A 23776-nucleotide genomic window follows, 5' to 3' on the forward strand; every position below is an offset into this window, starting at 1 on the left:
GTAGCCACCGGAATTGTGCATAACCCATTGCCAGTGATGTGTGGAAGTCGCGGGATACTCTTAGCAGTGCCAGTTGTGTTGACAGTTTGAGCGGCACGGTCTATTGCCTGACGAATTTGAAGCAGTTCTGAAGTGAATGCTGTGAAGTGTTTCCTTCAGTTTAGAAATTGAGTTGAACTCACGAGGGCTTAAGTCACGAGAGTGCAGTAGATGGTATAGCACTTAGCAGCCCCATCAGTCAAACAAATCAGTAACAGCTTGCACTGTACGTGCTTGAGCACTGTCCTGCAAAATGATGATCAGGTCCTGCAGAAAATGTCATCACTTCTGTCTCTATGCTGTTCATTTTTGGAATACAACCTACGACCAGCTTAGAGACAGAAGTGATGACACTTTCTGCAGGACCTGACCATCATTTTGCAGGACAATGCTCAAGCACGTACAGTTCAAGCTGTAACTGATTTGTTTGACTGATGGGGCTGCTAAATGCTATACAACCTACTGCACTCCCGTGACTTAAGCCCTCGTGAGTTCAACTCAGTTTCTAAACTGAAGGAAACACTTCACAGCATTCGCTTCAGAACTGCTTCAGATTCGTCATGCAATAGACCTCGCCGCTCAAACTGTCAACACAACTGGCACTGCTAAGAGTATCCTACAACTTCCACACTGCTGGCAACGGGTTATACACAATGCTGGTGACTACTTTGAAGGTCAGTAAAACTTTGAAACACATATATATTTTCTACAAGCTGTAAATAAATAGTTGCCACTATTAAAGTTCCAACCCTTGTACACACAAGAAATAAAGTGGTTCACTACAAAGTCTTCTGATGAATACTACGGTCTCTGCATTTCACACACACTAACAGGGTGCATTTCGTGGAGAACCATTCTTGCAGTGTATTTGCCACCCTGGGATGCTATCCAGTAGTGACTTCATTGAGTTTCTACCACGTGCTTCATAGCAGACCACTTTTCTCTCTCTCTTTTAAACAGAATTTCCTTAATGTACTTTCATTTAGAATTAAGAGTTGCATGTTTGTTACTAATGTTGATATGGTGTCTACAAATCCAGTATAGCAACAACAGCTTCACACTGGAGGTTAAATCTTGTTGCAAGATGTTTACAGAGACCTCCTACCCCATCATATGCACTTTTTCCATGATCTGTTGCTGAAACTATCCATTTTTTGTCTTAATTCCTGTACTACAGTGTTGACAAAGTTCACAAAGCTGAAAGTGGTTTCTAAAATGAGATGCTGCACCATCAGTCACATACACTTGTTTAGGAAATATATGGCCTCTGGATGATGTGTCACCAATTATCATGCTGACAGCATAGCATGCTTGGGTCTGTCATGAATGAGATCGTCACAGACAATAGCAAAATAGTGTGACATTCCAAGGAAGTGAGCAACACATGTGAATATTGATACCTCTAATGTGTGCCAGTGGTAACTTTCAATTTTGCTCTGCAAAGCTACAAACCAGTTCTCAGCAAAGTCAAAATGAAGAACACGTGTCAGTATTCTGGGATTTGGCTGATTTTAGTTCTGCTATGGCCTGACTCTGAATCCCCTGGATATGATGGTGAGCTATTCCTTTCAAGACCCAATGCCTAATCCCTGTAATGAAGTTCTCTGGCTCTACTATCTTCTTCGTCAACTCTCCTCCACCCCCCCCCCCCTCCACCCCCCCCACAATGCATAGGTTATGTTATTGTTAGTGCCCTAAAGGTGTAATGCTTCAACAGTCATTATTTCAGCACAAGGACACATTGCACACTCATACAACCAACATTTATCTTGCAGCTCTTGACATATACACAAAAGCAATCCATCTCTGTGTATGTCTTTTCTGTGACACTGCTTATGGCGAAACAGACAAGTTTCGGATTAGTGCAGTAAATACATGTGCTTACTTCCTTCATTGGCTGGTATTTTACCCATTTTGTTTGTAAGGAGAAGAATTTTGTGAGACCAATTTTTAAATTCAGTTTCTCCTTTTTCATTAGGAGATATGCTTCTCTTATTGATCTTGTCATATATCTTTCTACCTTTTTCACCGTTTTCACTAACAGAGATAACATCCGCCCAGTTGGGACTGTGGCTACTGCAATCTTTGTCATCACTTAGGTAATATTCCAGAGCTACAGTAAGTGTATCATCTTGCAATGGATGCCCATGAATCTGGGCATGAAAAGGCCTTTCTCATTCTTTATTTTATGAGCTTTTGAAATTGTAAATAACTGTACCTTCTCAGTAAAGGTGCTGCTGAGATAGCAGTATTTAGGGTTTGAAACCACACATCACATTTCATGCACATATCACTATCTTCAGGTTCTGCACCAAGTGCATCTGCATTATACACTTCGCAAAGTTTTGAAAATGTTGCTTGTGTAAAACTTGTTTTAATTTCTTCCACTTTTCTTTTTACATACAGTTTTCTCCTTGTGCATCTTACCTGACCAAGCCATTTAAGGGAGGATAAAGTTAGCATTTCTGCTAACATTCAATGCGTCAATAACTTCACACCAAGGAATATAAACATCTCAACTGTCTTCTTCAGTTTCATGTTTGGGTGATGGTGATTGTTCAGGTGGGTTGTCACTAAATTTCCTCTTGCGATGAATGTAGCAATTCCTGCACAATGGATATGACACTAATACCATTACTTGAGGACCAAGATATTTCTGCAATACCTCTGACAGATTTCCAGCAACTGTGAAGGGTTTTTAACTTTTCTTAAACACCACCTTCTTGGCTTTTTTCGTAGTCCACACACCTCACTCTTTCACTACTGTATTTCCTCACTGACATTGTCTCTAACAAAATGTTCAAACCAAGCGCAAAACTCGATGCAGAATGGTTTATGTGCAGGTTCTCATTCTTTTGTTATAAACAGAAGAACACTGGAAACAGTGTTGCTAACATGCATATTTTACACTAAAAATTCAGTGATGCAAAATATGCAGAATGTTTGAAAATTTTTAACATTTTACACAAAGAGATTACCCACTATGTTTGTACTGACTACTAACATATTAACCAAACAATATTTTGTGTAGTTCTGAAAAGTTTTTGGATGAGGGTTTTCGAGTAAATAATTCATAAAAATGCAATTTTTTACATTTTTACTTATAAACATTTACATAATACAGATAGCTGTAGCAGGGAAGATTCTATTTATAATGACATCAGTGGTGTCTGGCAATATGACAGAAAAGGTAGCGTTCTCTGACTTTCCAAATTAGAAAAAGAAATCTGTGGAAAAATTAACTTAAATTTCATATTTTTGTCTTAAATTTGTTAGTTAAATGAAGTCCATTAGTGTACGGTTGTCAACTAAACTTTAACACACTATGAGGGAGCTGTAATGTAAAACATCTGTCAGGTACCCAGTACTTTTCGTTTATTAGTTATATATATATATATATATATATATATATATATATATATATATATATATATATATATATATATATATATATATATATATATATATATATATATACTGTTTTAAGAATTATTTACAAAATATACATATTTGGAAGGCCCATACCATTTACAAAAATTAAGGTAAAACGAAAACACTTTATTTCTTAACACTTATGATGTAGAGGTCCAATATATATTTTTTCCAGAAAAATTGATGGTCATGAGTTGACATGATCTGTGTGACTTGAGATGAAATCACCCATCTGTAGTACTACATGAAGACAAGTTGTTTAACATTGTTTCAACAGATCTCTAATAGTTCAGGACATATTAACTTCAAATTTTTACATGATGCTCTAACAAACATTCAGATGGATGTGAGCTATTTATTTTTTTAAACAACAATGTGCAAGTTTTTGTTAAAACCAACAGCAGGAAAGAAAATGTCATACTGTGCTGAAAACATGCAGTTTTGATTTCTTTCTTGCAGTCAGTGTCAATTATGATAAGAGGGCATATATTAAAACAGAGAAGATGTATTTGCAGCATTTGGCTTATGATTCTGGAATCTGAATCATCTAAAATTTTGTAATGTGTCACTCATTCCTTTTTACCAATGATCCCAACCGATTTACCCATTCGTCTTAAGCTTATTCAGTTCCCAAGAGAAGTGTTGTTAGCAAGGCTCAGGGTCAGAGAGAGAAATAGGTCAGAGATGGGGGCAGGGCAGGGGGGGAGGTGGACATAGAGAGGTGAGAGGGATGCACTGGCAAAGGGGGGAGGGGGGGGAGATGGAGGTGGACAGAGAGGGGAGGGAGGGAAGGAGTTTAGGATGTATGTCCAATTCCCATACATGTAAGGGGCGTTCAAAAAGAAACGAGCCGGAGTCTCGAATACACAAACCGGTGCCAGGAGGTTAATATCATGGCATCTGTAATGGGGTGTGGTTCCGACCAGAGTGTGGAAGTCCACAGCCCATCGCTAGAGGGCACGCGTGCACATCACGTGATTATACAGAGCTAGCAGCGGCACGGATCAATCATCCAACGCTGCCAGTCACATTGCATACAGTGACATGGAGGTGTCAACAGAAGAGCAAAGAGGTGTTGGAGCAAAGAGATGTTGTTTGTTTTCTGACAGTGGAAGCAGTAGGAGGAATGGTCATTCATCGACAAATGTCACAAGTGTACGGCGAACACTGTATGTCCCTTGCTAGGGTCAAGGTGTGGCACAAGCGCTTCAGGTAAGAACGGGTGTCGTTAGCCGATGATGCACGGTCTGGAGCACCACACTGCATTACCAATGACACCGTCCAGCTGGTGGATGCAGTCATTACCTAGGACTGCCGAGTAACAGTGAAAGCCATAGCCACCATGGTCGGATTGAGTGTCGGAAGTGTTCACACTATCATGAAGAAACGACTGCACATGTGCAAAGTGTGTGCCCAATGGGTGCCCCATAGTCTTCAACCACACTAGGAAGCATGTTGAATGGCCTACCATCTTGCTCATCTGCAGCGCTATGCTCGGGAAGGGAATGCGTTCCTGGCACGATTGGTGGCTGGAGATAGTCATGGTGTCATCACTTCGAGCCAGAATCAAAACGACAAAGTCTCCAGAGGAAGCATCCAGGGTAAACACCACCAAAAAAGGCCAAGGCCATCCACACGAGTGCAGGAAAGGTTATGCTGACATTCTTCTTTGACCAAGATGGCCCCCTTCTGATTCACTTCCTGCAGCATGTGACAACAGTGAATGCCCAGCGTTACTTGCATACCTTGACCACCCTTCTCCAAATGACCAAATCAAAAAGACCAGGCAATCTCTCCCGTGGGGTCATTCTGCTCCATGACAATGCAAAACCTCATTTGGCCAACACAGTCGTGGCACTCCTGCAGAAATTCAAATGGGAGGTTCTCAGCCACCCTCCAGTAAGTCCGGAAATCTCTCTCTGTGATTATGCCGTTGTTGGTCTCCTTAGAAAGGCTCTGAGGAGCAACTGATTCACCTCAGACTGCGAAGTCCAGCTGTATGTGCAGAACTGGTTAACATCACAGCCCCAGGAATTTTATGAGACAGCCATTCACCGCCTTTTGTCACAGTGAGACAAGTGTCTCTACAGCCGAGGTCAATACTTCTAACATACAGGTACTGGTTTCTGTAATTATTCCTCCGGCTTGTTTCTTTTTGAACGCCCCTTATATTTAGCAACTGTGATGCATTGCCAGGTTCACTAATGTATTGTAATGTGACAAATTGTTTGTAGTTATTTCTTTTCATTATTAACCACTACTCTGAGTCCGCTAGGTAATATTTCATTGTGTAATATGCATTACTGGCACTTTCGCTGCCTTTTCAACAGATGTATTTTAGTAATCTTTCTCATCTCATTTGCCAATTTATCATCATGTATATTATTTCACAAATCAACATCTCTCTTTCTCAACGCATACTACTCATACAGGGGTGAATGAGGTGCTATCAGAAAGGTGTCTTAACTGGCATCTAACATTGTATACTGATTTTATGCTAAACTTATTATTTGTGGAAATTTTTAACAAATGAGACTTATAACTATCATAGGCCCATTGTACAATCAGGGGCAAACACTCCATATTTAGAACACATTTTTGGATACATGGAAATGTATGTACAAGGATGTATCAAAAATTCATGAGTATTGTTTTTGTTGTTTGGTTGATTTTTAAAAACATTTTCCCACAACTATCCTTACCCCTCTGATTACACTGATTCCAAATATTGTCAGTATTTAAAACTATAAAAGTGTGGACGTTTCGGACGAGTCCACTGGTACAGTTTTGTTCACTGAAAGAAAATGCTGTTTTGACTTTTTTGTTTGTTTTTCTTTGGTAAATTACATTCTGTTTTTGTGGGTTCTTCATTCTTTTTGCTTTTGTTATAATTAGAAACCAACCTTTTATTATTTATACAAAGCAGGAAGGATAAAATGAGTATTGCTGCACTGCATCCTGACTTTACTATAAGTTGTTCAGACAGGTTAAATAACAAATTAAATAATGTATGAAAGTCCAAATTTTTCATGTAACTCAACATTTATTTAAATTTTCCAATGCACTAATAGAACATTCATAAAATCAATATAGTCATGCACAGTAGTGCCTTTGTTTGTTCAGATATGTACTTCAGTGGATACTGATAGTTTTCACCTGTCTTCCTCTTTGTCTTGAATGACACATGAAACTGAGATGGCAGCAAAGGTACAGGCAGTTGATTGAGATGCTAATCAATTGCAAAAACACATAAAAACAGAAAATACAAATAGGGAGAGTCATTGCTCTCTCAGGCATTGTCAGTTTTCATGACCGGGGGCTGCTACTTCCAATCAAGAAGCTCCTCAATTGGCCTCACAAGGGTGGAGTGCACCCCGCTTACCAACAGCGCTGAGCAGACCAGACATGCGCCCTTCCAAGTGCTAGCCAAGCCTGACAGCACTTAACCTAGGTGAAAGGTAAAGCTGTCATCAAACTGGAGGTTGCAATTGGAGGAGTTGTAACACAGCAAAGTCTCTTTATAATTGCTGGGTGAGCCATTTTAGAGGTTGGTGCAAGGCAAGGGCAATCCACCCTCAGTACGACAGTGCCTAATAAAGAACTTTGGTGTTCAAACCAACCTCCAGTTTGATGACAGCTTTACCTTTCACCTAAGTTAAGTGCTGTCAGGCTTGGCTAGCACTTGGAAGGGCGCATGTCTGGTCTGCTCAGCGCTGTTGGTAAGCGGGGTGCACTCCACCCTTGTGAGCCCAATTGAGGAGCTTCTTGATTGGAAGTAGCGGCCCCCGGTCACAAAAACTGACAATGGCTGAGAGAGCGATGACTCTCCCTATCCGCATCCATTGAAACCTGTGACCTGAAGATGACACAGCAGTCAGTCGGTACTGTTGGGCCTTCAAGGCCTGTTTGGATGGAGTTTAGTTTTTTACCTTGCACTGCTGTGCTGTCTTTTGCAGGGGAAGTATGATGATATGTTGTACAGTCCAGTATTTGGTTTTAAACCTTGGTCTTGCAACAATGTTACAGAGTTTGCGATATTTCCATGTGATATGTGTATGCGCCACACATCAGAGAGTTCCAGATGAATGGTTGACTTCTTTGATTTTTTGTGAAGAGTATTCAGAAAGTTTTAATTATCACCTCAAAAAGTAAAGTTACATAATTATTTTTTCTTTGTTTGCAGTTACATGTCAGGGCACTCCTTGTACACAGTGAAACCCCATACCGTAGTATGCCTCTAGTGATGTGAAACAAAATGACGAGGCCTATTGATAAAGTGAAAATCTGAAGCTTTGTCAAGCCAGTCCAAAGTCAGTCATCTGGATTGGTCTGACACAGCTGCAACATTCACAGTGTTGTCAAAAATGAATGACATCAGAAACTCCATGTCATCAGCAGTCTGCGCCATTTGTTTTGGCATCTCTAATGGCATGATATAGTTTCATGGCATAGGGACACTAGTGTGTATTGTAACTGCAGCTTTGGCCTGCAAACAAATGAAAAATTAATTATGTAACTTCATTATTTGTGTGGTTATTCAGCCTGTATCACTGCCCTTCATATACATTTGTCTTAGTGGGTGCCACACGTCTTGACGAAAAAGCAGCTGAACATTGTGCCTTCTTCAGCAATTAAATGTTAAAATGTCCATAACTAGTGCATTTTATTATCTGATAGTATTCTTACTATCCATGAACCTTTCTGTGTTGCTAAATTCTCCCCCAAATCACTAGGACAAGAAATAGGTGTTCAAAGGTGGGAGTATCTGCTACAGTCCTAGGCTGTCAATAAAAATGAGATAGCTGTCCACTTTGAAAATGTGACGAGTGATATTAGACTAATACAAATAGTATTACATGGACAAAGCAGTACCTGCCTCAAACCACTCCCACAAAAATTGTGCATTGTAGTGCAGTAGTTAAGATATTGGATTTGCATTATTTAGGGTGGGGGTTCAAATCCTTATCTGGCCAGACAGATTCTCTATGGTTCCTCTAAATCAATTTAGATGACTGCTAGAATGATTCTTTTGACAAGGACACAGCCAGAATCCTTCCCATACCTGTCCAATCCGAGTTTGTGCATAGACCTTAATGACTTCATGGTCAATGAACCATTAAACCCTAACCTTCCTTTCTCGTTTCTGAACACACACTTTTAATGAATGTATGTCAAGCTGAGAAAGTACATTTCACAGGTGATACTAGTGTTATAATTAATCCTATTAGAGAGTTCAAAACAGAAGAAATTTTTAATACTCATTAAGTAGTTTACTTCAGATTGATTTCCCTTCATTTCGTGTGTGTGTGTGGGGGGGGGGGATGGGGGGGGGGGGATGTTCATACACTGTATATCCATCCCATTCTGTACCACACAAAGATTAACACAGATGGTAAATTTACAACATAAACAGGACTGAATTTCCAAAGTTTTGAGTGCACATGTTGACAAACATTTAAGGGAAAGTAACAGATTATTGAGCTACTCAAACAATATGTTCATCTTTTTGCACTTCATGTAATTGCTAGTTTTGGGAAAAAGCAAACCAGTAACTTAAAATGTTTAACATATTTCGACTCTTTTAACAGTCTAGGGTAATGAATTTCAGAACTTAGCGAGAAAGTATGTATTGCACCAAAGCAAGCATTGGAATAATTTACAGTTTACCAAGTGTCATCCTGTTTCCACTCCTCCAAGGAGTTTGGAAAGAATGGTAATGTCCACAGAAAGAACATTAGAAAAAAATTATGTTAATAGCTTACCATTAAAGATGTAAATGGCTCAGAAAGTGTTGATAATGTTTACGTGTGCCTCACTGAGATTATCCTCCAAAGAAAAAAGTGTGAAGTGAGTTATTGAGCAATTTCTTCCTCTCCAGCTTCCAAAATTTCTCACTCATTCAGAAAATATGACATATTTGTTGCAGAATTACAACAAATTGTGAAATGTAACAAGTACACACATGAAATTACATCATCTCCTCATCAACGAACATAAATTTTTTGTTACTGCTGACAATTCATCTGATAATTACATCGATTTTGATGAATCAGTTCTCCAAGCTTTCAGAACTAACGTATTTAATTCTACGAGTAGGGCAAAAACTCTAACGATTCTTACAAGTTTATTTGAAAAATAGAGTATCAGGAACATAATGAGCGAATTTTGTGCTCCTAATTACATTGATCAGCAATCCAAACGAATTTTGAATTAAAAATGGTGTATGGAAGGTCCAAACCAAAAACCATAGAAATATTCACCAGTAGAAACTGTCAAAACTGTACATTCGCTTTATGAAAACAATGAAGATAGCCGAGCAGTGACAGGTATTACAAATTGCATAACAGTTAAAGAACCAAACGGAAGTAAAACAAAAATATCAAAAATATTTATTTTTGGTAACCTTAAAGAAGCTTACAAGCATTTTAAACAAAAATTTCCTAACATAAAAATATATTTCTCTAAATTTGCTGAGTTAGAGCAAAAGATGTAAATTACTCATAAAGTGTTGATAATGTTAACCTGTGCCTCACTGAGATTATGCTCCAAAGAAAATAGTGTGAGGTGAGTTATTGAGCAATTTCTTTCTCTTCAGATTCCAAAATTTCTTGCTCATTCAGAAAATGTGGCATATTTGTAGCTGAAATTACGTTATCTCCTAGTCATCAAATGTAAACTTTTTGTTGCTGCTGAAATGATATTATGGCATTGCAGTCATATTAGCTCTGCCATTCATGACAGCAGCTGTTAAGTTCACTAATGTTTCTTTCGAAATAATTCTGAAAATTGGCCACACAGGGCAGCACAAGTCAAGGGGTAGGTCATGAGACATCTGTACATTATCCTCCCATGAAATGAGTCATTTCTGAGCAATGGGTGGCTCGCATGATGAGAAGATTGCAGCCTGACCTGTACTTGGGGACAGTCTTATTAACACAAAGTTGTGGTCCAAGCTGTACTTGTTGGTTGGTCTCCAAAGTGTTAAAATACATCTCTGAACCAGTTGTAAAATAGTGTGGTCACCATCCAACCTTCTTCTCTTGCTGACATTGTAGTCTATGTAGGCACCTTTCTGTCAGTCCACTTTTCCAGTACTTACTTTCCTTCAAACACACAAAGAATTTTTGTTATTTTATCTTAAGCTGATGAGCACAGTAAGAAGGAAGTATTTTCTTGCCAAGAGCAACTAGTTTTATGTTTCGTTTTGATGCTAATTGTTCCAACAACTCAAGTTTTAGAAGGAAATGATAAAATTCTACAGAGAAAATAAAGCCTTTACCTGAATGAAAGAAAGATCTATGACTGACTGATTTTTCAGTTGTTTTTAAACCACTCCATAATATCAAGGGTGACAGTCCAAATTCATTTTTGTCCATTGTGCAGATTAAACTTGACAGTTCTTCTTCTTCTTCATCATGTTCGCCTTCTTCTACGCGTGCGCGCAGATAGATAAGATGATGTCTCTACCTTCTAATGATTAATGATGTGTGCTCCTTTTCTCTTGTACCATAACATAAAGTTTTAACATGGAGTGAGTACTGTAGAAAACTGCTGCACTACGGATAGCCTCATTTCCATTTTTCATCACCTAGTGCTTGGTCAGGACTTAAACACCGTAATTAAATCCAGCCCATTTTCTCCTGTATGTCCACACCATGACATTGTGACAATTATTGTGTTTGAATGCCTCAAACTTATTTTCATCATATGTGGCCTGATGGTTTTTTCTTATAATGGTTGCATGTGTCTCTTGTGAATTATGTAATCATTTAAATAAATTTTTAGTGTTGCAGAGGGACAATTCTCAGTATGCTGCACAATGCTCCCCGTGATTTTGTAAGCATTGTTTTATTTGGAACACAATTAAGTAACAATCCTCTCAGTGTTAATCATATATATATACTACAAGATCTCAACTTCCCAAAAGTGGAGAGAATAAAACAGTTAGATGAAGCAATAAAAGGTAACATTTTAATTTCTATACCATCTTCCTTCCACATTTATTATAATTGTTGCTGTTTTTTGTAATTATAACATATAGAGATACTATTAGAGAAAAGGGAGTTTAATTGTGAATGCTGTTAAGTTTAGTAACAGTACCCATAGTTTTACCCATTAACAGTGAATTTACTTATTGAATGTAATGGTTTAGATTCTGCCAAGCATAATTGGAATTTAGTTAAAGATGTGAAAAGTAATATTTGTTTCTGTCTTCATAGTTACAAACTATTACATTTGTAACTAAAATAAGCCATTCACATTCACTGTGTTGTCAGATTTACGTAACACAGTAATTACTTCTGGCTTCATTGCTAATACAAACTTCTATTAACACCTTCCTCTTTTACCCCAATACTCGTCATACTTTCACTGTCATTGCTACCTTGACTGCAATTACTAGACTTCTTCTGCTGTTAGTTTATTCGTTAAGTCATCTCTTCCCTTGTGGAACTAAATATTTTAAAACTGTTAAGGGTTGTTTTATGCCACTGGGTTGATCATGAAATAACCCCAGTCATCAGCTATTGCCTGTTGGATTCTATTATTACAAATATACTTGTGGTATTGGGAAGTTTGATTTTCTTAAGAAATAATATCTCAGTCCCTATTATGATTACTCAGCTTGAGACTTGTCATTTTGATCCAGTTTACTGTCTTCATTTACTTGAGCTCTAAGCTTGTGACTTGTCACTTTGCTCTAGTTTACCATCATCATTTACTTAGCTCTAAAACATGTCCATACAGTATTTTCAGATTGGCTTTTTTGTATGTCTCCTATTTGATAATTGATTCTGATGCACTATTACAGTATTGAAAAAGCAGTTGTGCAATTTTCCTGTTGCTGTGTCACAGTATGTGCTTACTGTGTCAGATGTAAACATTTGGTACAACAGAATGGTTTGCCTATCACTATATTCTAGTTTCATAGAACTCAGTAATTTCATTATCTGCCATCATTGTTTTGTTACTCAAAATTGGTTTTACAGTGCATCTTAAACCTCCCATACTACAGTTTTCGAAGCGAATCATGTCTGTTTCATGTCCTTTAGTCTCCACTTCATCCCCTAAAACATATAGCTAAATTAGAATCCTAGTTATAGCTGAATTATAGAAGCATGTTTATACAATTTGAGGTGTAAAATGAACTTTCATAAATTTTAAGACAGATGATTTTTTTGAAACATCAACAATTCTAATGCTAATTCTTTTCTCCTTATTTTACACACATAGTTTGGAAATTCAGGATACTAAATAAGAAAATAGAGATATGTCAGTGACACTAACTCCTTTCACCTGTTCTACTTCACTTTTTTATTTAATAAGCAATTTTTGTGGCTTTTTAGTGTCCAGCAAAGCTGATTCTGTAAGCAAACTTTACAATATATATTTGTTCCCTGTTGCTTTTACCTGATTGTCCTTCGACTTCTTTAATGTACTTATTTTGGTGAACAATTTCTATGGGATATCAGGAATGACATTCTTTTACTTTCGGTCAGCAAACTATAATTCAATTTTATCTTCAAACATCTCAGTGATATGCTCTTACCAATATATCAGTGGTATGCTTTTACCATCAGGTAATATTGTTTATAAGCTTTTACAAACAGATTTTTGTGCTAGAGATTATTACTTTTCACTGTTAATGATGAGGGGCAATCAACTAAAAACTGAACACCCACCACAACAGGACCACGGAATGGCTCCATTCAAAAGTAATCACTACACTCATCAAGACATTTATCCCAGTGGGAGATGAGACGATCAGTTCCTGCTTCATAGAACGCAGTCAGCCACTTATGGATCCACAACTGAACCTACTCTCGCACTTCCTCCTCTGACTGAAACTGACATCCATGCACATTTTTCTTAAGGTCACCAAAGATGTAAAAATCATACCATCAAAGATCAGGTTTGTATGGAAGACATTGCAACCAATCACTGAAGTGTCGTTCTCGTCAGATTGGCAGTATGGCAGTGGACACTATCATGCAACAGGATGATTCTGCCAGACAGCTTGAGCGCAAAGAGCAAAGCCAACAATGGAAACATCCCAAGTCTGAAGCTTTTGACACAAGTTCCGGTAAGGCCAAGAAGACCTTCTGCAACTGCAGGGGCCCTCTGCTCGTCATGTTCCTGGAGTGTGAAACCACAATCAGTGTGCAGTGCTACAAAACACTGTGCAGGAATTGCAACACACCACAGTCAAAATGCCCATGAATGCTGTCAGACAGAATCATCCTGGTACATGATAATGCTTATTCCCACACTGCCAATCATACAAGGGCCACACTTCAGTGACTTGTTTGAGAAACACTGCAACATCCACCTTACAGTCCATATTGATTATTGTGTGATTTTCGCATCATTGGTGACCTGAGGAAAGATGTGCTTAGACGTCAGTTTTAGCTGGACAAGGAAGTGCAAGAGTGGATGCGGGTGTGGATCCGGCAGCAGCCAACTGCATTTTTCGAAACAGGAATTGATCATCTCGTCTCCCAGTGGGGTAAATGTATTATTGCATGTGGTGATTACTGTTGAATGGAACCATTTCATGGTCCCATTGTGGCAGGTGTTCAGTTTTCATTTGACTGTCCTTTATATGTTTATCAAAGGGAAAAATCCACCTGAGAAAACTCGACAATTACAAGGAGGTAATGGCGCACCACTGTTTCCCGTCTGAAGGCAGAATTCAAAATAATGTGAATAGGCACATATAGAAATAGAAAAATTATCCTGGCTTTCAGAAATATTGGCTCATTCCTCGGGCAGGAAAGGGGGGCGGGGGTAAGGTGGGGAAGATTAGGAAAGAGGAGCAGTCCACTTGTTGGACCCAAAGTTGAGATGAAGCCACCTATAGTAAGGGGGTGGGGAGACGAAAACCTGAGCTCTGAACAATCACCCTTTTTTCCCACCTTCTGCAACCCATCCCTGTTTCCTTCCTCAGAAAGGAACTTTTATAAGTGTTTATAAGTAGTAACTGCAGTTTTACCTTTTAAGGTAGTACTGACCAGCGAATACTCCCCTTGTAATTCTGTTGTTAAATACTTTTAATGTTTAATTGTGTATTATCTATTGATATCCCTGTACATGTTTTAGGAGGTCTGGATATATTCAGACTGATGTTTAATTATGTGTTTAGTTATATATTTTCTTGTGATATCACTGTACACATTTCAGGAGGTCTGGATAAATTCAGACAAGAATATGGATGTTCTGATGATTACGAAATGCATGATGTATTCTGGGTGTGTCACAGGATTTTTACTGAGAGGTTAGTTGATTTACAAATAGCATTCAAACTTAAAATAAAATTGTATTGGCAGTAGTGTGCATTACATACAACAGTTATTGTAAAACATTTTACAACAAAGTGTCCTTCAAAACTAGTTCCTATTGTTTAGTTTGTTCTAAGAGTTACTGGAGTGCTGTGCCTGCATACATGATGGCTGTCCCAGAAGTATCCGACCTAACAAAGAAAAAACAAAAATTTTGGGTGAAATGTTCATTTCTTTACAGATTTTTCATTTGTTACACCTTTCCCAATGATGATCAATAGCTTTGATACCCTGTTCATAGTAAGAACTGTTGAGCTCTGCAAAATAGTGATCAACTGCGGACTCCACCTTTTCATTTTTGGCAAGTCTTTTGCCACCAAGACATTTCTTGAAGTTTGGAAATGGAAAATAATCAGAGGGGCTAAATCTGGCAAATAGGATAAATCAGGAAGTAATTCAAATTTTACTCGTGGATTTTGGCCATGAGGATAATGAGTGTGTGAACTGGTGCACTGTTGTGATGAAACAAAAGTTTCTTTTTTGCTAAGTGTTACCGTTTTTGCTGGATTCCATCACAACACTACAATAAGATCACATTATAATCAGTACTTTCCCTTTTTGAAGATAATCAGTGAAAATTATCCTATGCGCATCCCAAAAAATCTAATGCTATGACTTTGCATGCAAATGGAACTGTCTTCACCTTCTATGTAGCCAATTCTTTCAGTTCACTGTTCTGTCTGTTCCTTCTTCACAGGTGTGAAGTGGTGGATGCTTGTATCATTCATAGTTATGAATTGAAGCAAAAACTTGGCTTTATTGGAGTGATACGTCACCAATCAATCACCTGAAAAGTAGTTATGGGAATAACCAAATGAAAACAGTTGATTCATTTGGTTGCTGGAAAACAATCGACTCATTCAGTTTTAGTTATACATATTGGTCGAATTAATCATTCATTCTTTTAAGTGAAATTAGTCTGTGGGAGCAACCAAATGAAAACAATCATTCAGTTAGTTGGACTACTCATTCCTTCTTTTGAATGAAACTAGTATGTAGGATCAACTGAAAGAAAACAGTCATGTCAAGTCGGTTGTAGTTTTTACCTGTTGGTTCGATTATTATTCATTTTTTCTTTTTGAGTGAAAACAGTCATTAGGAGCAATCAAATGAAAAGATAAGGCACCATTATAACTTAACATATTGACTGAATTATTCATTATTTCTTTTGAACTGAAAACAGTAGTTTTTCCATCGGTTGAACCATGTACAGTGTGTAAACTTTTAGATTGCAGACCTCTCCCTAGTCCTGAATTGGTAGAAGTCGGTAAACGTCGGGAGGCTTCGGTAGGCACGCAGTTGCGACTGCTGCCAACATTACATAGCTGACTGTGTTGTACAAGGTAGCCATTGTCATCTGCTTCGTTATTGTTTTGCGCTGTACTGTTCTGCGTGTTTTTATCGTGCAGTTGTGCTAAACATTATCAAAATGAGTGAAGAGGCAGTTGCGGGCCCATCTCGGGAGTCGCCAACAACCCCTACCGGTAGGCCTACAGTTAGAAGGAAACCAGTATTACGTAGCGATGCTCGCAAAATTATATTGCGTGTGATCGAATGCTGCGAAAGGCAAAGGGAGCAGAAAAAATTGCTTCCATTACTCTTTTCGGGCATACGGAGAACAACTCACCAAAGTTTCATTGCAATCGGATGAATGGTTTGTGAGCGCATAGTGGACAAACATACATACATTCATTTTTATATAGATTTTAATATACATGGCGATTTCAATTTCATTTACGAACAACATTTAAAGCGAGTTTTACTTCCAAGCCTTTCGTCTGCTTTCGTGTAAGCATGACGCGCAATTTGTAGTGCCAGCACTGCAACTGGTAGGCGTGCCTTGTTGTCGTCCCCACCCCCCCACCCCCCTCCCTCAGCAGCTCCTCTCCCCTCGCCAACCAATGCTTGCTTCCTCCTCTCCCCGCACTCCCCTCACAACTCTGCCGTCTTACAGTTAACACGCTGTACTCATTCTTTTAACTGAAAATGCTCTTCAGTGTTTCAGGTGACCAAGCTATCCATTCATTCTTCTGAGTGAATGAAACCAGGCTGCAATACTTTAATTAGCTGAATTAAAGCAGCACTACATTATACTGAATGAGGGTGGTCCTAAGTGAAGACGTATTTCGGGGATATGCCAAAGTTAACATAAGCAGAATACATGTTCCTTTAATTATGAACTGAATGGAATGATTTTTCTTTTCATCATTTAAAACTGATTCATATACTACTCTGGATAAAATTGTTCCAGGTGCCATTAACACGTGACTGATTAATCTGAGGTATCAGTGGGTAGGTTTGCCTCACTTAAATTGCCAACCTTAGATGAAAATTTCAATCTGTATATTGAGCAAGCAGTAAAGGAAACAAAAGAAAAATTCGGAGTAGGTATTAAAATTCATGGAGAAGAAGTAAAAACTTTGAGGTTCGCCGATGACATTGTAATTCTGTCAGAGACAGCAAAGGACTTGGAAGAGCAGTTGAACGGAATGAACAGTGTCTTGAAAGGAGGATATAAGATGAACATCAACAAAAACAAGGATAATGGAATGTAGTCAAATTAAATCGGGTGATGCTGAGGGAATTAGATTAGGAAATGAGACACTTAAAGTAGTAAAGGAGTTTTGCTATTTAGGGAGTAAAATAACTGATGATGGTCGAAGTAGAGAGGATGTAAAATGTAGACTGGCAATGGCAAGGAAATAGTTTCTGAAGAAGAGAAATTTGGTAACATTGAGTATAGATTTAATTGTCAGGAAGTCGTTTCTGAAAGTATTCGTATGGAGTGTAGCCATGTATGGAAGTGAAACATGGACGATAACTAGTTTGGACAAGAAGAGAATAGAAGCTTTCGAAATGTGGTGCTACAGAAGAATGCTGAAGATAAGGTGGGTAGATCACGTAACTAATGAGGAGGTACTGAATAGGATTGGGGAGAAGAGAAGTTTGTGGCACAACTTGACTACCGGTAGAGGAAGGGATCGGTTGGTAGGACATGTTTTGAGGCATCAAGGGATCACAAATTTAGCATTGGAGTGCAGCGTGGAGGGTAAAAATCGTAGAGGGAGAGCAAGAGATGAATACACTAAGCACATTCAGAAGGATGTAGGTTGCAGTAGGTACTGGGAGATGAAGAAGCTTGCACAGGATAGAGTAGCATGGAGAGCTGCATCAAACCAGTCTCAGGACTGAAGACCACAACAACAACAACAACAACAGATGAAAACTTCGAAAATCGTGGATGTGTGGGTCAAATTAGAGTATTTTCCCAGACACAAACAGTCTGTAGACAGTAATTTGACTGATGGTCTCAATGTTCCGTAGGGAGCAGGGACACGTTCTCAGATTTACAGATAGTGTCATAGCTATTAAAAATTCGCAAGCACAAATTTTCAGGACTATCTGTACGGTGTTAGGAATCTGTGTGGGGTTAGGCGAGATTATTTAATATTTATTAGTCTATTTTAGAATCATGTTATATTAACAAGTTTTTTATTTAAATTGTTATTGTCTGCTTTTTAGTCTTGTGTGTGTGAAATTTTTCAGTTGCTTTCAAACATTTTGATGAGATTACAGCAGGGCATGTGGTAAACTTCATGTTTATTTCAGTTTCTCTTCAAATGAGTCAACCAGTATATTGCTTCCTCATAGGCCTATCTCACGAGAAGACTGTGAATGTGAAAATTAGAGAGAGTTGAGCTGACAGGGAAGCTTAGCAGCAATCGTTCTTAAGTGCGAAACATCCATGACTGGAACGAGAAAACAGGGAAATAGCAGTGGTACACCAAGTATCTACTCTCCGTCACACATCAGAAAAGAAAGCAGGTTACTTTTCATTGTCATCCAGTTCTGAGTTAAGTTAGTTTCAAGCCTGTAGCTTATCAGAAAGTTAGTTTAAAATCGGTTGCAAAATTTGTACTGAACAGATGCAGCAGACAGGAAAACAAAGTACCCTACACCACACACCAGACTTGAAAGTTCGTTAATATTACAGTACTATCCAGTTCTGAACTATGTTGAAAATTTGAAGTCTCGGTAAACTAGTTTAAAACCAATTGCAAAATTTGTACCGATAAAAAAAAAAAAAAACACAGACAAGAAACCGACCTAATAAAAACATGTTAAAAAGTGATTGTTCATTTATATATAAACACAAATTTACAGTGCAGCTCCAGATATTACATTTTTAAAACCAAGCAAAAATCAATATTTAATGTCACAGTGAAAATTCGTATTTCAGTAAGTAAATACATACATTTCAAATGTACTTTATTTTTAGAGATATACTTTTTATTCAGTTCTCCTTGAAATAATATACTGTATTTGTCTCTAAAAAAGTTGTCAACCCTAATCGTATTTCATGTACAACTGAAAAGGCTGAAAAAGAATATAAATGAAAATCAGTCAAACCTGGTGAGTGAGTGAACACATCATATAATGGCCAAAACTGATGAAGAATGGTTTCAGTTGATGGTCTCTCATTGAATGGAACCACTCAAACCTGGTGAGTGAGTGAAAACATTCATATAGCTGACATGGGCACTGAGACTAGTTTCATTCGGTTCTTTCATTCGACTGACTGAATGAAATTGTCCCCTCACTACTAAAACATTCTCGTGACACTTTTGTGTTCTATTGTGAATCAACCTGGCACCCATCTTGTGCACAGCTTTTTCATGTCCAAATTTTCAGTCAGTATGTGATGTGCAACACTTTTTGAAATGCTTATGATGTCTACTAATTTGTGCACTTTCAGTCAATGGTCACCTGCTATCATTTTGTGGATTTTCGTCACAATTTCCACCGTGGTCATCTCATTTGGTAGACTACTGTACTGTTTGTCCTGACAGCTCGTATGGCCTCGCTTAAACTTTACGTTTCACTGTTACTGTTGCAAATGAAGGAGCAGACTTCCACTGACTAGAATCTTGCTCAGCCTTAATATTAATTGGACCAAGACCTTTCAGATGAAAGTATTGTATCACATAATGATGACCACTTTTACAAATTCACTGAGAATGTTCGCTAATGACACCTGCTAAACAAATATTAAACAACATAGCATAGTCAAACTTCAAACTTAAGTTGTTTTTTACAGTCCTAACACAAGGAGTCTCACATCAAATTATCAATAGCCTTCAGATATGTTGGAGAATCAAACTGTATTTGATAACATTCCCATATCCTGACAATTGAAAAATAAACTTGTGAATGGAACAGCTTAGTGCCTTGAGTGTGGAAGCTGAAGGAGGGGAGGAAGAACTGCCTGATTGCTGTTCTTAGGAAATATGACAATTTAGCCTTTTTTTCTTAAAATATCCCCTACTTATGTGTCTGTTAGATGTTACTTAAGACTGGAATTCAGGAGAGCAAGAGGAATGAAGCCAAAGCTCTGAATGACAGGATTTTAGGTATTTTTATATGAGTAAGTGATTTTAAAATGTAAAGATAGAGAGGAATAAATTTAAGTTAGAGTTCATTAAGAGAGCTAACACCAAATGGGAGGAACAGAAATTGTTGACATTCAGTTGTACACAAAATGGCAAGACAGAAACAAAAATTGAATGTGTAGTTTGCTTAAAGCAATGAAATTTGAAGGAGACAGACAATATTTCCTTGAGAAGGACTGAAATATATTGAATTCCATTATTTCTCTGAGCAGAAGACAATGGAAGACAAAAATATGTAAGAGCTTTTGGCAAGTACTGCCCTACATAAATGTGATGCAGTTTATTAATCCTGTAACAAAAATCTTGGTGACTTCAGAGAAATGCATATGTTATAAAATTTGACTGTTAATAAATAGTTCACATCTTGTTGAAAAAAGTGATTGTTGAGCTCTTTGAATGGTTCTCCAGTTATATTAGTAGTAAATTTTTCATTTGCAATTATTAGCATTTTATCTTTGTGGCTTTTTTGAACATGAGGAAGTTTTTTTAAAAAAATATATGTTTAATTTGGCATTTACAGTGGTTGATTATGTCATTAAATAAAAATTGAAGAGCATTAAAAAATTGTGTCTAACTCAAAAGTAAAATTCAATTGTTTACAGACTTCCAAGTTCCCCAAATAAATTATGTTTAACCATAGCACAACTACTAAAAATCAGTCATTAAAAAGACCTTCCTTAGAAACAAATACTGGTGTTTCGAAATGAGATATACGTATTTTCAGCTGTTGGAACATTATAATCTTCAAAGCAACAAGCTGTACATGAACTTCATGCCTGCCTATGATGAACTTTGTTCAAGTCTTTGTAAGAAGAGGTGTGATAACCCTTACAAGTCTCCATATTGGATATTGCTCTTAGACTGTCACTTACCTTATCCACTGAGAAGATAGTGTGGAATGCTTTACCTGTGGTGTATCACTCATTATAAACATCATCATAACTCTTTTTATATGGTGGCAAGATTGACCCTTTCCATTGCCAGAATCATTTACCCTCAATTTTGGTCAGTGATGACAGTTTAAATGAGTTCTAAAATATTGTGTTTTTTTCCTATCCTTTCAAACACTGACACAAAGTTTTCAAAATGAACAGTAATTTATTTCAGTATGTATCAATATTGCCATGGACTAAAAATTAAATGAAGGTGGTAATGCCTGAAAACACAATAAATAAAACAGTATTTGATTTCAGAGATTAGGGAAAAGAAAGGCAGTACGTACATCTTTGAAATAGGATTGATAATAACACCAACTCTAATTAAAAGACAATTATAGCTGAGGAAGCAAAGTGATTGCTGCAGCTGAGTCGCAAGATGTAATCTTTTATTTGTGTGTTGTGCCACCCCTTGATGAGTAGATTTTTTTTTTCATCTATACAGTTACCTTATTTTTGTGAAGTTAATTGGATAGAGCTGTGATGTATTACAAACAGTCAGCAAGATCTGATACTCAGTCTGGTGGCTATAGGCTGTCAAGTGCTGGTTTATATTTACTGTGTTACCTAAATTCTGGAACTTCAGAGAATGTGATGTGATCCTTTTCCTCAACTGATAATATCTGTAGCAAGGATACTGGAATGTGACATCACTATTTTACACAAATTGCTTAGACAAAAATTTGAACGTATCTCAGGGTAGTCATTTCATCCTATACTTTCAGCAGTCAACCACCCAATATATTTATTTCTTTTTTTATTATATTGTAGCCTGTTACCTATAATTTAAACACAGGCTGTATTCATTCTCATGCAAATTATTACTATCAACAGCCATTTCTTTCATTTACATTGACAACTACAATAATACAACCATTTTTGTCTGCCACATTCTGCAGTACTCTCCATCCTTCCCTGGGCCATGGGCCCACCATGCAAGTTCTTTGTGCATTGTAGAGGGCATTGTAGTTGCACTGCTTCTTCTGTTGTCTGCCAGCTTCCCGGTTGCAGGGGATGACGTCCCCTGGGAGCATTGTTGCTGCAGCTGAGGGGAGCAGCCACTTGCCGGCCCACATCACCCCAGTTCTACTTCCCTGAGTGGCGAGGCATGGTCCACGGCTGTGCTTCCCCTCTGGTGTTTCTGTTACCAGGGTTGTCACAGGTTCTAGAAATCAGGGAATTTCAAACATGTCGGGGAAACATCAGGGAAATTTGGAGGAAAAAAAAAAAAACACTGGAAAAATCTCGTTTTTGTGACTATATGAAATGATTTGTTTACTGTGGTGTTACGCTTCATCGCTAGATGGACACAGCTGAGAACGTGCCCCGCTTCCCTCATTCTTATTGCTTCTCCCCTTCTTACCTCTCTCCTCAGCTTGGAGTCAGTGCTGGCACCACTTCTTACTGCTAGCCCAGCAGCTGCCAACGAGAGGCAGAGAGGTATGAAGAGTGATTTATTTGGATCTGATTCTCAGAGATTGTTGATGCAGCAGCTTGAGACAGCAGTCATGTGTGTACGAGTTGTGTCTGAGTGGTTGTGTGAATGTGTGTGTGCTCCCGTTTTCTGACAAAGGCTATGGCTGAAAATGTTGTTGTCTTTTCTGCGTGCCTGTCTGCAGCTGAGCAATCATATTCACAGTGAGTTGCTACGTTTCCTCATTACTGTTTATTCTTAGAGTATTTGAACAAGTTATCTATTGCACGGATTGATCACCGTGGTCTCATTTCATCAACATGTTGTCTGCGGCTTGCGAATAGCCAGCCACATGAGTGGATTTCCACACTGGGCCAAAACCGTAGGCCATTTCTGTGGATATCTGTAACGGATCAGGCCTGCTGATCTGAAGCCATTTGGTTCCCACTAATGTGCAGACCCCACCTGTTGGATCTAGCCTCACCGTTTTGCCCTCAGGCCAGGTCTTTTCGTGTATGGTATAATGCAGCAGATTTCCAGGGTTTATCCTTGGATCCAGGTCTTCGGTGCTCCTCGGCAGACCAGAGACGGTGGGTGATGAATTTCAGGAATTGCGACTGTCTCACCGCAAGTACCTTGTACAGTGTGGCGTTTCGTAGATATTTTAGTGTTATAGTATATTTTGGCACTTCAAAAGTAGTTTATATGTTAGATTGTATGGATGATAAGAAGAAGAAAATTGTGTCAATCTCTTGTAGTTTGTATGCTATGTACTCATATATTTCTTGAAAGAAAAATCACAAAATACCTGTAAAATAATAAATATACCACAGTGGGTGGTAACCGACAATAACAAACATAGTAGAACCAACATTTTATGGGTGGTCACCTACAGTGTTTGTTTCCACAATTCTTTCCCCCTTAAACACTTTTTTCAAGAAGTCTACTTTTTTCTGAGGTTATTTCTGAAATCAGTGAAGGTATTTTAAATCTGTCTTGTGACCCCAAGGAAATGCGTATTTTTGTTACCAAATGTGTTTCGTTTTATTGAAATAAAATAACATCAGTGTCTTCATGAAACACATACACCACCTACTATCCAACAGCATTTCATTACAAAAGATGCTGATGTTAGTACTTAAGATTTTTGCTCACATCACGAGATGCCAT

At 38.1% G+C, this 23776-nt stretch overlaps 1 protein-coding gene across 1 annotated transcript in view; it reads left to right on the forward strand.

Annotated features, from left to right (window-relative positions):
- The window catches only part of LOC124788872 (ATP-dependent DNA helicase 2 subunit 1), a 144587-nt gene that overhangs the window by 13003 nt on the left and 107808 nt on the right, over positions 1-23776 (forward strand). Inside the window, exons 2-3 of the mRNA XM_047256154.1 lie at positions 11257-11434; positions 14650-14743. Coding sequence (XP_047112110.1) covers positions 11257-11434; positions 14650-14743 — 272 coding nt within the window. The remainder of the gene's footprint in view (positions 1-11256; positions 11435-14649; positions 14744-23776) is intronic.

This window comes from Schistocerca piceifrons, chromosome 3 (genome assembly GCF_021461385.2).
Source record: "Schistocerca piceifrons isolate TAMUIC-IGC-003096 chromosome 3, iqSchPice1.1, whole genome shotgun sequence".
Classification (NCBI taxonomy): domain Eukaryota; kingdom Metazoa; phylum Arthropoda; class Insecta; order Orthoptera; family Acrididae; genus Schistocerca; species Schistocerca piceifrons.